A 16185-nucleotide genomic window follows, 5' to 3' on the forward strand; every position below is an offset into this window, starting at 1 on the left:
ACACTGCTTCCTCTGTAGGTCCCACATGCGTATGTGGGGCTCAGATAAGTACCAGGAGGCCAGTTTCTGGACAAAGGTAGTGTTTAACTTCCTCCATTGTGGTGGCATGAGTGAGGCCCAACTCCTGGCCTTTCACACCTGGCAGGTCAGCTGTGATGGATAGACAGACAAGCATGTTGAAAAGCTAACGGCCTGTGGTCTCATTTCTTTCTCTCTCATTTCTGGGATGCTTAGTTTCTGGCTCAGGCACAACAGTGGAGAATTTATAGATGAAGATATCTCGTGGCTCTCACTTCTACTGCCAAGGGGTAGGAGATGGAGAAGGCTGGCAGACGGCCCGTCTGGGCGGTGGCAGAACAGGAGGTGTTCAGACCCAAGCTGACACGCCTGAGCACCTTTCGGAGGCATTTTCCCAAATCCCACCTTTGGTGATACTCCTACAGAATTGGTCCTTTCTTCGGGAGGTTTGAGTCTAAGTGAAATCACTGTGTTATCAAAGATCACTGCTATCTGACAGTTCTTTCAATGTCCATATTGCTTCTGAGCGCAGCGGAAAAGGAAGGAGGCAAGGAAGGGAAAGGTCATGCTAATCTCGGTTGTTGCATTTGGTGCCAGGTCCAACAAAGACCAAGGACATTTAAGCCCAAACGACCTTGGTAACTTGATCTCCCACATTCCATGTATTCCAGCCAAGGAAATAAACACTGGTGTGTCATGTTAGAGAGATGCTTAACACTTTTGTATTCACAAAGTGCCTTCATGTTATCTGAGCGTCATCACGCTCTGGGTAGGTGAGGAAACTGAGCTTCAGGGAGGGTAAGCCACCTGTCCCAGTTTCTCCACTTCTATTTGGCGCATCCACCACGGGGGCCTGGATCTTGGGGACACCTCAGAGTTCAGCAAGGACTTCAGTGTTCCAGCCTCAACTCTGCCACTAACTGGCTTTGTGGTCTTCCACAGGCCTCACTTTCCAGCACTTTAAATGGACATAATCATAGTACCTGTCCCAGCAGGTTCTTGTGAGGGTAGAAGGACGTCATATGTAAGAAGAACTCTGCAGAGTACCTGGCACAGGAAATGGTAGCTGTTAGTATTAGTTCCATTCTCCATCCATCAGGAATGAATCTGGCTACAATTAATAGAATAAAGCGATTTTGGCTTAAACAAATGAGGGTTCTTTTTCTCAGACAATAAAAAGTTTGAAGGCAGTCAGTCTCGGGCTGGCCAGCAGCCGAATGATACCATTAAAGACTATTTATGTTATTTCTTTGGTTGATTCTAGTCTCCATAGCATATTGACTTACTGCCTCCAGGTTGCAAGGTGGCTGCTGTACCTCCATCTTCCAGTCATATTTCCCTCTTTTGTAAGGAAAGCAAAAGCTTTCCAAGAACCCCACTTCAACCACAGTAGACATCTGCTTTTGTCCCATTGACCTGGACCGTGTCTTCTGACTATTCATAGCTGCCAGGACACTTGGAAAGTGAGCATTTAACTTTTCAGATTTAATTGTATAAGAGGCAGGAGAGAAGGTGGATGAGAATGGGATTGAGCCAAATTACATTTGCCACAGCTCTTCCTGCCTCTCACAGTGTCGTTTGAAAAACATACTGCAGGGGCACCTGGGTGGCTCAGTCGGTTGAGCCGCCAACTCTGGATTTCGGCTTAAGTCATGATCTTGCAGTTTGTGAGATCAAGCCCTGAGTTGGGCTCTGCACCGACAACACGAAGCCTGCTTGGGATTCTCTCTCTTCCTCTTTCTCTGCCCCTCCCTCCCTCTCTCTTTCTCTTTCTCTTTCTCTTTCTCTTTCTCTCTTTCTCTCTCTCTCTCTCTCTCTCTCTCAATACGTAACTAAACATTAAAAAAAATTAAAATAAAGAAAAACGTACTTCATTGGTCCTCAGGTGTAGAGGGCTTCGTTAATGCTAGTCATGTGTTCTCAGCACATGAACAGCAAACTCCCTTTCTACACAGATTCCCTTTTATTCTCACAAAATGTGTACTGCTTCACGTGCGTCTATTTTTTCTTAACTTTCTAACTGAAATGTAACATGCATGAAGCACACAGATACTTCTAGATGGCTCATTATATTTTTACCTATGTATCCTTGTGAAAGTACCACTGAGATCAATATATAGAATGTTCCCAGCATCTCAGAGACCCTCCTCTTTTTCCCTGCTCTGTCAATACTTGCTCCCAAGGGTAACCATTGTTCTGATCTCCATTCTCAAAGGTCTGTTTTGCCTGTTCTTTGACTACAATTATTTAAATGCAATCATACATTGGCATGTGCTCTTTTTAGGTGTGCCTCCTGTCACTCACCCAGGAGAGTCATCTGTTTTTGCATGGAATGGTAGTTCCTTTGTTTCCTGCTTTCTCTCTGTGCTTTGTCTCTCTGCACAGACCTGGGGGTAAATGGCATCATGAGAACCGAAGTAGGACAGCAGAGCAAGTCACCTTCTTCCCGCTCATGGAGTATCTTTTCCTTGTAAAAACCACTCCCTTTGATTTCTCACAAAGCTTGCCTGCACACTGCTCTCTCCGCCACAACGTCTACTTTAAAAGGAACCTCTTGGAGACCTGTACGTTTGCCTTGGATGCTGTGAGCATAAAAGAATTTTCTTGAACACCTCTTCATTTGGAGAAGGTGGAAGAACAAAGTAAGAGAGGGACGCTTTCTGGAAAGACATTTTTAGGCAAAGGAAAAAAGGAGCACCAACTAAAGGCATCATCAGGGGCGCCTGGGTGGCTCAGTCGGTTGAGCGTCCGACTTTGGCTCAGGTCATGATCTCACGGTCTGTGGGTTCGAGCCCCGCGTCGGGCTCTGGGCTGATGGCTCAGAGCCTGGAGCCTGCTTCAGATTCTGTGCCTCCCTCTCTCTCTGCCCCTCCCCTGCTCACTCTCTCTCTCTCTCTCTCTCTCTCTCAAAAATAAACTTTAAAAATAAAATAAAATAAAATAAAATAAAATAAAATAAAATAAAATAAAATAAAATAAAGGTGTCGTCAGGAACTTGAGCTAGAAGGCAACCTTCAGAGCAGACATTTACATTGGTCTTCTGTGTCCCTCCCCTTCTGATAGTCTCAGTTTAAAGTTTAAGGCCTAAGACACTCACAGCCAAGTCTGCCTCTCTTGGGGCTGGGAAAGCTGGTTTGAATTCAAGCCGACTCTGAGAAGCCTTCCTCCTGCCAAGGCTGTGGGTGGTGGGCTTTCCCTATCAAAGCCAGTGCGGCTTTCTTTATAAAAACGCTCAATCCCAGGACAAACTTGAGAGCAGGAATAAAGCCGATGCGTTTCAATGGAGTCTTAAATGAAGATGAAAGAGACTAGTTATAGCCGCAAGTATGGTCATGTATGTAAGTCAGGGATCAAGCACAAAAATGGAAACTATGCAGTTAGCTCCATCGGCCAGTTGTTGTCTCTCCTTTAGGAATCTGCTGGTCCCGTGCCTTGTGTCTGCCGGGATAATGTACTGGAATATTCAGCAGAGACTTAATCAGAGGTTCTGGCTTGGCAGCTTGAACACACTGCAAAGGTACTGACCAGCAAGCTGGGCCATCCTCAGATACTTCCATTTGGGTACAGCGTCCTTACACCCTTGTGTCTGTGAGCATATGGATTGCATGGGTGAGCCACTGAAATCCGTTGCCTCTAATATCAGATGACCAACCTTGAATTTAGCAGTATTTGTTGCTTTCAAAGATTTTATTAAGTTGATTGAGTAATTATTGTATCCCTGGCCCTTGCTAGGGGCTTTGCATGTATTTTCTCAATTATTCTCCATAGGACCTGGGGAGTTAGGTAGGATTAGTCCTGGTTTGCAGATGAGTAAATTGAAGACAAGAGAATCTAAGTAATCTGCCAGTAATTAACAAGTAGTAAGAAGTGGGGTTGAGATTCGACACCAGGTCTCTCAGATTAAAGGCCAGGTACCTTGAAACACCACACTACTTTGGAAAAATAAGCGCCCCCCTGTCTGATATGTCAGCCCTCTGGTCAGCCCTTCCCTCCCCTCACCCCAAATCATGCTCTTCAGTGTGTCCAATAAGTGACTGGTTTTAGAACAGCTGAAGGCTGCAAATACCTTGCCACTTATTTTGATTTTAGCTAGTTGTTGAAGCTTCTTTGTTATGCACTTATATTTTTAAAGGGATTTTTAAAAAATACTTGACACTATAGAGCAAAATGAAAAGCACCCTGATAGATAATAAGCAGACATTGGTTTCAATGCTGATATCACCACAAGTCGAAACAAGCTGGGAGACTGGGGATGCAGACTTAATTTCGGTGTGCCTCAGTTTCCCTCATTTGTGAAGCAAGAAGGTTAACATGTAGGATGTCAATGTCTTCCAGTTCTAAAAACGTGGGCTTCTACAACTTCTGTTTTTGTTTTTGAGATTGTAAAATGGCCTCGGAGTACAAACATTTCTTAAGCCTTGAACTACTTAAATGCAAATTAAGAGAAGTGGATAACATTGGGGCTTTCAGAATTTTTTGAAAATGATATTAATTCTTTATCCTTCCAAGTAAAGCTGCATTTTCCATTGCATTTCCCAGTTCATCACTCCCACTGAAAGAAAAGCCCATCGGTTCTTAAATAATTCATATTGGAGCTCAGATTCCTTGAGGGTCTGGCAAGCTTTAATCTTGGATAAGATGATGTAAAATATTGCCAATAGCCAACCTCAGGTTGCCAACCCAAATATAAATCCCTCCTTGTTTAGTACATGAATTTATAATATAAACTGTTTTAAATTATACCTGGTACAATTGAACAGAACTCAGACACTGTTGAGCAACTTTGAAAATAAGAAATAAGATGATGTTACGGTTTAATTAGTTCAGAATGCGCATACTTAAAATTTTTCTGCATCATTTTAGACCCAATAAAGAGAAGACTGGCCATGTGAGTGACTCAGGATCATCTGTCGTCAAACATGGGCTCAATCCTGAGAAGGTCTTCATGCAGGTTCATTATTTAAAGGTACGTGTAGCAAGTGGCAGAGGCCAGTTGTTATGGGGCAGCACTTTTTAGGTTATACATGTAACCAGGGAAGACTAATCACATGGCTGGTGCCAAACAAAAACATTATCCACATTGTAATGTCATTTGACTGGGAAGATATCTTGATTGTCGCATAATTAAAACATGTCATACCCCCCAAATGAGACATGAATCAAATTCCCTGCCCTGCACTTCCCTTCCCTCTGCTTCCTGTCACTTTTGAAGAACAGAATCTTGAAATTGCTGTTAGGTTCCAAGTAGAAGACAGGAGTAATAAGGAAGTATTTTACATTGCAAAGGCTTTTCCTCATAGCTGAGGGTGGCAGGAGCTGGGCCCCTCTTCACTTTTGGTCCATGATGGACATCAGGCTTCATGTAAACAAAGGAAAAACAAGATGGTGATACCATTAACCGAAGAATTGCAAGCAAAGTAGGCCTTCCTTAATTTCCAGGACCCGCCTTACTGGTAAGGGTATGGAAGGCAGCCCAGGACAGGCCAGAAAGAACACTTTACATGTGCATAAAGCACTGGTGGGTGAGTTAGAGTTGGCTGTGTTTTCTCACAAACCCCTGACAGGCATCTTTTTTTTTTTCCCCCTCCTTTCTTCTAGGGCTATTTCCTTCTCCGGTTCCTTGCCCAAAGACTTGGAGATGACACCTATTTTGCATTTTTAAGAAAATTTGTGCACACCTTTCATGGGCAGTTGATTCTTTCTCAGGTAATTTATGAGTCATCATGAGTCCATGATATATAATTGGAGGGAGTGTGGTATGTAGGGACTAGGTTATGTGAGTATTAAAAAGTAGGGGAAAGATTTACGATTTAATGCAGTAAGAAAAATAGGAAGTTAACGAAGTGGACACAGGGCAGTGTTGTTTCAGGGAGGCTGACCTCCCTATAGCTTTGGGACAGGCTGTAACCCAAAGCTGTTCCTGTGCACAGTGGTGTGGATAGTTGCACCTTAAGTGACCCTAAAAACAGAAGCAGCGCAGTCCCTCTCTTCTCTCTACCTGGAATGATCTTTGCAAGCAAAGGTGCACCCACCGTGTTATTCTTTCCCCTTTGCCCTTATCATAACCTTCATTGTCATTCCCATTATTTATAATTATATTTTCATTTGTGGGTCCATTTGCTTTTTTCTGTCTCCTCCACTCTGTGTATAAGTTCAACAAGGCCAGACCATGCTCTTTACGTCACCAGTACCTAATATACAGTTGGTACAGTACATGTGCCATATATATTTTATAAACAAATAGATTAATAAAAAGATACACTGACATAGTCAGGTAGCCTGGCCACAAAACTATCAGAGAAAGACACTGTCAGCTTATACTGGCATGAGGCCGGGCTGCACATAGCAAGAAAGTTAACAAAGAGGGAGAGGCTCTGAAAACAGCACTCATAACTGATAGAGAATAGAAGATGCAGCCTCAGCACAGATTGGTCTGATGGGTATTTTTGCTATTTGACAGTGGTGCTCATACACAGTCTTGAAGTCACATTGCCCACAGTGTTAGATGTAACAGATGTGCATGCACAGTCTAAACACTTGTGAAGGGAATAGCATGATGTGACAAGACTGGATGGCTGTTCCTTGCTTCTACGTTCTTTTTTTTCTTTTGGTTGCGGGGGAAAGGAAGGTGTTCCTAAGCATGTATTTGGAAAGACATCTCGAAAGGGGGCTCAGAAGTCTTATATGCTTGGTTGACTGATTAGCCCAAACTCCTACTGCTTAAAACCACTTCTCACCAAGATACTGCATTGTTAAATGAGTGCCTCACATTTACCGTGACTTCGGAGGTTCCGATTTCAACTTCCCGTGAAATACTTAGTGCCCCCCTCCACCAAATTGCTCGGTTTTTCTGTTGTTTATCTTCTGTGAACAACAGCTTTATTGTTTTCACATAACAGCTTTATTGAGATATAATTCACATACCATAAATTTCACCCTTTTAAAGTGTACAAGTTGGTTGTTTTAGTATATTTGCAAGATCGTGCAACCATCACCACGCTGTAATTTCAGAACATTTTCATCACCCCCAAAAGAAGCCTCCAATCCATTAGCAGCCCCCGCCCCGTTTCCATCTCCCCCCAGTGCTAGGCAACCACTAACCTACTTTCTGTCTCCATGGATTTGCCTGTTCTGGGCCTTCCGTGAAAATGGAGTCATATCATATGTGGCCTTTTGCGCTGGATTCTTTCATGTAGTACAGTGTGTTCAAGGTTCATGTTGTAGCACGTAGCAGTACTTCATCTTTCTTTTTTAATTTTAGTTTTTACTGTTTAAACTTGGGTAAAATGTACATAACAACATTTACCATTGGAACCATTTTGAAATGTGTAGTTCGGTGCATTAAGTACATCCGCATTGTTGTGCAGCTGTCACCGCCATCCATCTCTAGAATGTTTTGATCTTCCCAGATTGAAACTTGTATCCATTAAACAATAACTCCACATTCTTTTCTTCCCCCAGCCCCTGGCCACCATCATTCTACTTCCCATCTCTATGAGTTTGACTACTCATGAGTTTGAATCGTACGATACTTATTCTTTTATGTCTGACTTATTTCACTCAGCATAATGTCTTCAAGGTTTATCCATGTTGGAGCACATGTCAGAATTTCCCTCCTTTTTATGACTCAATATTCCATTGTATGTATCTAACCACATTTTGTTCTTCTATCCATCTGTTGATGGATGCTTGGGTTATTTACACCTTCTGGTTCTTGTCAATAATGCTGCTTTGAACATTAGTATACAAATATCTGTTTGAGTCCCTGCCTTCTTATCTTTTAATTGTATTTGAGGAACTGCCATACTGTTTTCCACAGCAGCTGTACCATTTTACATTCTTACCAGCAGTACACAAGGGTTCCTATTTCTTCCCATCCTTACCAACACTTGTTCTCTTGTTTGTTTTGTTTTGTTTTGTTTTGTTTGTAATAGCCATCCTAGTGAGTGTGAAGTGGTTTTAATTTGCATCTTTCTGAGAATTAATGATCTTGAGCATTTTTTAAAGTGGCTCCACCCTCAAGACTTGAACTCATGACCCTGAGATCAAGAGACTGGTGTTCTACCCACTGAGCCAGCAAGGCACCCCAATATTGAGCATCTTTTCATGGCCTTTTGTGTATCTCCATTGGAGAAATGTCTATTTAGATTCTTTGCCAATTTTTCATTTGGGTTGTCTCTTATTTTTGAGTTTTAAGAGTACTTAGTATATTCTAGATTCAGATCCCTTTTCAAATATATGATTTGCAAATGTTCTTTCTCATTTTATGGGCTGTCTTTTCACTTTCATGATAATGTCCTTTGTAGCACAAAAACTTTTAATTTTGATGAAGTCCAATTTATCTTTTTTATCTTTGGATGCTTATACATTAGCTATGGTATGTAAGAAACCATTGCCTAATTGAAAGTTGTGAAGATTGACTCTTATGTTTTCTTCTAAGTGTTTTATAGCTTTAACTCTTACATTTAGGTCTCTTATCCATTTGAGTTAATTTTTTATATATGGTGTGAGGTAGGGATGTAACTCCATTCTTTTGCATGTGAATATTCAGTTGTCTCATGACCATTTGTTGAAAAGATTATTCTTTCCCTCCATTGAATTGTCTTGGCATCCTTGCTGAAAGTCAGTTGACTTTATTTTATCTATAGTTTATTTCTGGACTATTAATTCCATTCCATCAATCTCTATTTCTGCCAGTACCACAATAAGTTTGGAAATTATGGCTTTTTCACTGACACATACTCATTATAAAAAAAAATTCAAGCAATACATAAAAGTACAAAGAAGAATGTGAAATAATATTTAAAATCCCACCACCTATAAATACCCATAATGAATATTAGGTGAACTTCATTCCAGGAATTATACTCTCTATTTCTCCCTTTCTATATGTTATAGATGATATGTATACATGTATCTGGATGTATATCTGTATATAGTGTATATATGTGTGTGTATGTGTGTACACATGTATAGACACAAAGATATATTTTAAAATAATTTTATAGGGGCGCCTGGGTGGCTCAGTCGGTTAAGCGTCCGACTTCGGCTCAGGTCGTGATCTCGCGGTTCATGAGTTCAAGCCCTGCATCGGGCTCTGTGCTGACAGCTCAGAGTCTGGAGCCTGTTTCAGATTCTGTGTCTCCCTCTCTGTCTCTGACCCTCCCCGTTCATGCTCTGTCTTTCTCTGTCTCAAAAATAAATAAACGTTAAAAAAAATTAAAAATAAAATAATTTTATAAAAATAGGATTATATTGTATGTGCTTTTTAATGAAGTGTTTTCAACTTTATTTTACTTGAATTTAACAAATGAAAAAGAAACTAGTGAATGCAAAAAACTTTCCTGAACTTCAGATACATGTAAGAGAGAAAAGAGTCTTCTATAGTTAAGAAGGATGATTACAAAAAAGTCTTTGAGGTTGAAATTATTTTTTTCTCTTTAGCTATTTATTTTCTTTTTAGAAAGCATTTGTTTATTCACTTCTGTAAAAGCTGAAGAAATTAGCAGTTATGTATTTCTACTACTTTTCCCCCAATTTGAAACTTTTCTTAGTGAATATTTTCACATAGTTAAGGTTTATATCCTTTACAGTATGTGCTGTAGCCATACTTTTCACAGTTGTATAGTCTTAGCTCTGTATGTAAAGGACTTCACTTTCACCACCTGTCACTGTTTCATGCTTATGTATTTAGGAGTGCCATATTTTGATTTGACTTTTTGTTGGCTGGACTTGTTATCAAATTGATGTTCAAGTTGAAGACTCACTGCTTCTGTGATTTTTGAGTTCGTATGTGCTTGAGAATGTTTGTTGCCTTTATAGTTGAATTACAAACTGGATTGGTATAAGATTCTTGGGTCACGTTTTCATTTCCTCAGAACTTTGTGGATGTTGCTTAACCTGCCTCCTGACATTAATAAAGCTGTAGAAACTACTTTTTCCTCTATATACCACTCAGATGAAAGAAGGATTCTTTTTCTTTTATCTGTGACATTTAGTAATTGACTCAGAAAATAGCTCGGTGTCTATGAGTCTGCATCAGTTTTTTGTTTTTGTTTGTTTTTCCCTAGAAAGGAGTGTGCACTTCCAGTTTTACCTTCTGTTCTTCCTTCTTTTAGTAAAATTGTCTTAGCTGTATGTTTGAACACATTTGGGTTTTTTTCCCTTGAAGGGTCCTGAATTTCAAGGTTACCAGTTATCCTTATGTTACATCATCTTTGTTTTGTTTTTTGGGAGAGAGGATGCAAGTGAGCGAGGGCAGAGAGAGAGAGAGAGAGAGAGAGAGAGAAGCGGGCCTCTCCTGAAGGTGGGGCTTGTGTTCACCCAAAGCGGGGCTTAAGATACCTGATGTGGGGACTTGAACCCACAAACCATGAAATCATGATCTGAGCTGAAGTCAGATGCTTAACAACTGAGCCACCCAGGCACCTGCCTCTATTTTATATCATTCTTGCCTTCCATATCTTTTATTTTCTAATTGCTTCTGTCTTTTTGTTCTTGATGGCCTGTGTTTATCTCAAATGATATTATTTTTGTTATTAATGTTGTTATAACATTATAGCAATTTTTTTTCTTTAATGTCTGTTTTTATTGCTGTTTCTGTATTATTGGTGCTCCTGTACTGGTATTATTTTGGTCCTTAATTTATTTTCTTTGCTTAGAAATCTCTCTTTTCATCTCATTTCATTGGTTTGTCATCTTGTGTCTGAGCTTTCATTTTACTGACTTTATGTTCTTATTATAATATTTAAATTATTTTATAGGGTAAATGTTCATAGAGAATTTTCTTCTGTTCCTTGGATTAGGTTTTCTTCAAGACTGGAGTCTTTGTCTTTTATTTTATGTTTCTTAGTTCTTTCTCGCCCTTTATGTGGGTTTTTGTTGCATTAATTTGCATAGTTGCCATACTTTTCTTGTTGCTTATTCTCAGTATAAGTAGCCCTGTCCTGACCTTTTATTTATTCTCATATGTATTAGAACTTTGTTCTTGATTTCTTTCCCAACTTGTCATAGACATGTTTTCTTTCCCTCTGAGCTACAGTTTCAACCTTGGGTGTTAATGCATGGAGAGAGTGAAGGGCAAGAGCTCCACTTGGAGCTACATACAGCTTTTGTTGCAAAAATTTGGCTGCACTAACTCTTGAAATTCTGTTAAATGTCCCCAGCAAAGATTCTCATCACCTAATTTGGGTGCAGCTTTTTCCCACTGCAGATACTCTCTCAATAGTGTTCCTCCAGTTCTGCTTGGATCTCTAGAAGCTATACAGTCCATCAAAGAGCATCCTCCTCAGTTGTTTATTTCCCAGGTTTTGCTTATCTCTCTCTAGTAAACATTTCTAGTCCCTTCATGGTCAAAAAGAAATATAAAATAAAAAATAAATAGAAGAAGAAGGAGGAAGAGGACTCGGTGGTGGTGGTGGTAGAGGAAAGGTAAAGATAGTCCTGTTTCTTTCCAAATGTGTGGGTATCTGTGAGAATTTTCAGGGTTTGGGCAATTTACCAGTCCCACTACTGCTAAGCATGAGGTTGCGTGGTGCAGAGGGAGGGCTTAAGGCTGTGTTGGATTCTTATGTTTCTTTCCTTAGTATTGTCTCCTTTTCAAATTTATGCCGTGACGCTGTACTTCTTTCCTTGTTTGGATGCTGCCGGTGCCGCCATTTTTTGTCTTTTTTTTTTTTTTTTTAATTTTAATTTTAATTTTTTGATTTTTTTTTTTTTTTTTTTTTTTTTTTTTACTTTTTAATGATGAGTAAGGCTGTGATCCAGGTTCTTTGCTCAGAAGTCCTTCAGGGGTACCTGGGTGGCTCAGTCGATAAAGCATCTGGCTTCAGCTCAGGTCATGATATTGCCCTCTGTGAGTTCGAGCCCCGCATCGTGCTCTGTGCTGACAGCTCAGAGCCTGGAGCCTGCTTCGGATTCTGTGTCTCCCTCTCTCTCTGCCCCTCCCCCGTTCATGCTCTGTCTCTCTCTGTCTCAAAAACAAATAAAAACATTTAAAAAAATTTAAAAAAAGAAGTCCTTCAATTTCTTCTTTTTCCAATTTACTTCTTAATCATATCCCTTGTGAAACCCCACCTGTCCAATATTTTATGGTATTACCATCTTCCCAGTCCCCACTACATGTTAACAATGACTTCTTGCTGACCAGTTCATTTCTCAGTTCTTACCCTGCCAACCCTGTCCTTGCTTAAATTATTTGGTTATTTGTTTTGCCTCTCCTACCTCCCTCTCCCCATGACCATGGTAATTATTCATAAAACATCTGAAAGAAATCACTAGTCCTGTGCAATTATCAAGCCATTGTCAGTTTGTCTGGTAGAATATATGTGTACCTGCTTTTTATTGAATATTTTTACCCGGATTAAAAAAAAAAAAAAAAGAAATTACCAAATTAGCCTTGTGCCAAACATTAGTGTATTTTTTTTTTAATCATGCCTAATTCACTGTTATTAGGTATTAATCAAACTAAGCTATCTGGGACTGACCTGATTATATAGGTTATTACAAGAGTAGGAATACAGATTATTATGACAGTAGGAAATGACAAAATATTCACAAGGAATGTATTTTTTGATTGGGGTGAGGGCTTGTAACAATTTCCAAGGATCCAGATAAAAGTTTATCCTAGCCCACTGTCAAAACAACAGGGGTTTTGGGCTTTGAGTTTGGTTTGGTTTGCCTTTGGTTTTAATCTTTTTTTCAGGCATACTGTAGAGGTGACAAACTGGGACTCTGGCATTTGTTGCTAGCTAACTTTGTCAATGATCCTAGAATCAGGCTTTAAGGAAAGTCCTCCTTGTCCAGTTAAGATTTGTAACTTAAAATTCAGCCAACATGTTGAAGGGAAGAAAGAAGCTGGATGGAAGAATTGAAAAGAGGTAGTGAAGGAAAGAATAACCATAGGAGACATTTTTCCTTTTATATTCTCCTGTTGTGAGAAGAGGGGGAAAGCTTCTGTCATGAGTCCACTCTGGGGTATATGCCAATTTCCAAAAAGAGCCAGGAAAACTAGCAGGTTGTGGTTAATGATTAGGTCTATAAAAGGAGTAAGAAGGACCAGCAGGGTTGATTCCATTGATACAGCAATGGGGCCAAGAATGTCTTTGGATTGGATGGATCTAGCACTGTGGATGGCATTCACACAGCCCATGGGAATACAGGCACCATGACTTAGAGATGCTCGAGGTGTTGGGGTTTTGTGATCCATCGTGATCCTCTAGACCTGTTGTCCCCAGCATTGGTTGGAAGCCGCCAGCCAGCTGCCATGTGACCTGCAGGTCTCAACCCTGAGGCAGGATGAGGCAGATGACGACCTGCTTTCTCAAAAATGAAGCAAGGTTTCTTGGAGACCTCCTATACTTTTCCTATATTCACACAAAATTCTGGAACATTGTGTTCTGTAGTCCTATAAAGAAAGATCCAATTGTGATTGAAAAATGCAAAAGGGAAGAATTAAAGTTAACTCTGAATTACCTGCTTCTCTTGCAGTTAAATTCTCCTCCTTGTCATTGAGTTAACGTCACTTTCTCTTCTATATAATTGAGCATAAATTACTGAACGAATATGGGATGAGTCAGTATGGACTATAAGGAGATGATGAAGCAAACTTAGTAAATTATAATTATGGCACTCAGATTAAAAAAAATTTTTTAATGTTTATTTATTTTTTAAAAAAAAATTTTTTTTTTAACGTTTATTTATTTTTGAGACAGAGAGAGACAGAGCATGAACGGGGGAGGGTCAGAGAGAGGGAGACACAGAATCTGAAACAGGCTCCAGGCTCTGAGCTGTGAGCACAGAGCCCGACGCGGGGCTTGAACTCACTGACCGCGAGATCATGACCTGAGCCGAAGTCGGACGCTCAACCGACTGAGCCACCCAGGCGCCCCAATGTTTATTTATTTTTGAGAAAGAGACAGAGTGTGAGTAGGGGAGGGGAAGAGAGACAGAGGGAGACACAGAATACAAAGCAGGCTCCAGGCTCTGAGCTGTCAGCACAGAGCCCGACGTGGGACTTGAAACCACAAGCTGTGAGATCATGATCTGAGCTGAAGTCTGATGCTTAACTGCCTGAGCCACCCAGGCATGCCTCAGCACTCAGATTTTTAAGAAGCAAGAATACTATCAGTAAGCCAATGAAAGAAATATTTGCAAAGTAATCAGTATACCAGATTGTGACAAATTAATTTCTAAATTAACTTTTTTACAAAATAATTATTTAAATTATAAAACTTTGGCTCAGGCCATGATCTCATGGTTCACAGGTTAGAGCCTGCATTGGGCTCTGTACTGACAGCTCAGAGCCTGCTTGGGATTCTGTGTCTCCCTCTCTCTCTGCCCCTTCCCTGCTTGTTCTCTCTCTCTCTCTCTCTCTCTCTCTCTCTCTCTCTCAAAAATAAATAAACATTTAAAAAAATTAAATTATAAAAATAATGACTTTAAGAACCTCAAACAAAAATAATTCCTCACAGGGGCACCTGGGTGGTTCAGTCGGTAAGTGTCCAACTTCAGCTCAGGCAATGATCTCACAGTTCATGAGTTCGAGCCCCGCATCGGGCTCTGTGCTGACAGCTCAGAGCCTAGAGCCTGCTTCAGAGTCTGTGTCTTCCTCTCTCTCTGCTCTTCCCCCACTCACACTCTGTCTCTCTCTCTCAAAAATAAATATACATTAAAAAAAATTTTTTAATAATAATTCCTCACATTTTAGATATTACTCATTTCCTCTTTTTTCTCCATATATCTACTGAAGGTGCTAGGAAGGACTTTAGATGTGAGGCATTATTCTGTTTGGAGTTGTCCTTTTCCATTCTGACTACACAATACATTTTTTTAAAAATTAGTTTTGTTGCTCTTTGTATCATTTATTGTAGGTGAAGCAGCAGTAGACAAATAATAACTTGGAAGGAGAAGGGAGGTTAGGAGAAATAAACCTTTCATTAGTATTCCAACTAGAGAGACTTTGCCTGTGGAAGAAATGGCCTTAACCACCTGTAAACACAGAAAGGGATGGCGGCTATGCTTGGTGCCATGATGGAGAGAGAACACCTTGTCATACAAATTATTTGCAGATTTCCATTTCTCTGCAGTTCCATCTGTTTGTAATATGAAGGTCAGTGCTGCTTCCATCTTGCACCATGACTTAGATGGATCTCATCAGAGCCCCGAGCTGACCCTGGATCTGAAGACTTGGTTCTTGGGGCTGGGGCAGAGGGTGGGGCTTCTTTCTGAAGAGAGTCATTTGGTAGTGTCTTATTTGATCAGTTGGACTCACACACAGGTCCCTCTTTAAAGGACCTGTTGTAAAAGATTGTTTTCAATTTATTAAAAGAAAAACTTCATGCATAGACCTTGTTTATTGTTCAATATCAAGTCCCTAGAAACTTTAATATTCATCTTCTCTCTTTCATGTTCTACATTTATCCAAAATAAATATTATCAAACCCTGAAGATAACTTAGGGTTAACACTAGTCTGGGGTCACTCAGCAAATAAAAATGCATAACATCCACTTACATTCAAATTTCAGATAAACAGCAAATAATTTTTTAGTGTAAGTATGCCCCCAATCTAACTGATCATCCTGTATTTTATCTGACAAACCTAGTTGAGACCAAATCGAGATTCTAGAATTAGATGGGCTGAAAAGATTGGTCACAGTACTTAAGGTGCCAATTAAATATAAATGTAACTTTGAACATTTATATGTGAAATTTTTAGGCCTATGATATTGTGATTATGTTTTTATTTTTATTTTTTTAATGTGTGTTTATTTTGAGAGAGAGAGAGGGAGAGAGAGAGAAAGCGAGCTCCTGCCTGAGAGCAAGGGAAGGTCAGAAAGGGGTAGAGAATCCCAGACAGGCTCCGTGCTATCAGCGAGGAGCCTGACGAGGGGCTTCATCCCATGGGTTGTGAGATCATGACCTGAGCCAAGATCAAGAGTTGGCCACTTAACCGACTGACACTCAGGTGCCCCATGGCTATTTTTTTTTTTTAATGTTTGTTTATTTTTGACAGAGACAGAGACAGAATGCGAGTGGGTTAGGGGCAGAGAGAGAGGGAGACACAGAAGCAGAAGCAGGCTCCAGGCTCTGAGCTGTCAGCACAGAGCCCGACGCGGGGCTCGAACTCACGAGCTGTGAGATCATGACCTGAGCCGAAGTCGGACGCT

General features: G+C 40.3%; 1 protein-coding gene across 6 annotated transcripts in view; it reads left to right on the forward strand.

The window, feature by feature from the left end:
* AOPEP (aminopeptidase O (putative)) overlaps nt 1-16185 on the forward strand; it is a 340077-nt gene that overhangs the window by 209864 nt on the left and 114028 nt on the right. For 4 of the 6 annotated variants that reach the window (XR_006210295.1, XM_042963287.1, XM_042963288.1 and 1 more), the window contains exons 8-10: nt 3431-3535; nt 4882-4984; nt 5617-5724. Coding sequence is in view for 5 of the 6 variants with exons in the window: in XM_042963287.1 (XP_042819221.1) it covers nt 3431-3535; nt 4882-4984; nt 5617-5724 (316 nt within the window). In the remaining variant the exon portion in view is untranslated. The remainder of the gene's footprint in view (nt 1-3430; nt 3536-4881; nt 4985-5616; nt 5725-16185) is intronic. The other 2 variants (XM_042963290.1, XM_042963289.1) reach the window with 1 other exon arrangement.

This window comes from Panthera tigris, chromosome D4 (assembly GCF_018350195.1).
Source record: "Panthera tigris isolate Pti1 chromosome D4, P.tigris_Pti1_mat1.1, whole genome shotgun sequence".
Lineage (NCBI taxonomy): Eukaryota > Metazoa > Chordata > Mammalia > Carnivora > Felidae > Panthera > Panthera tigris.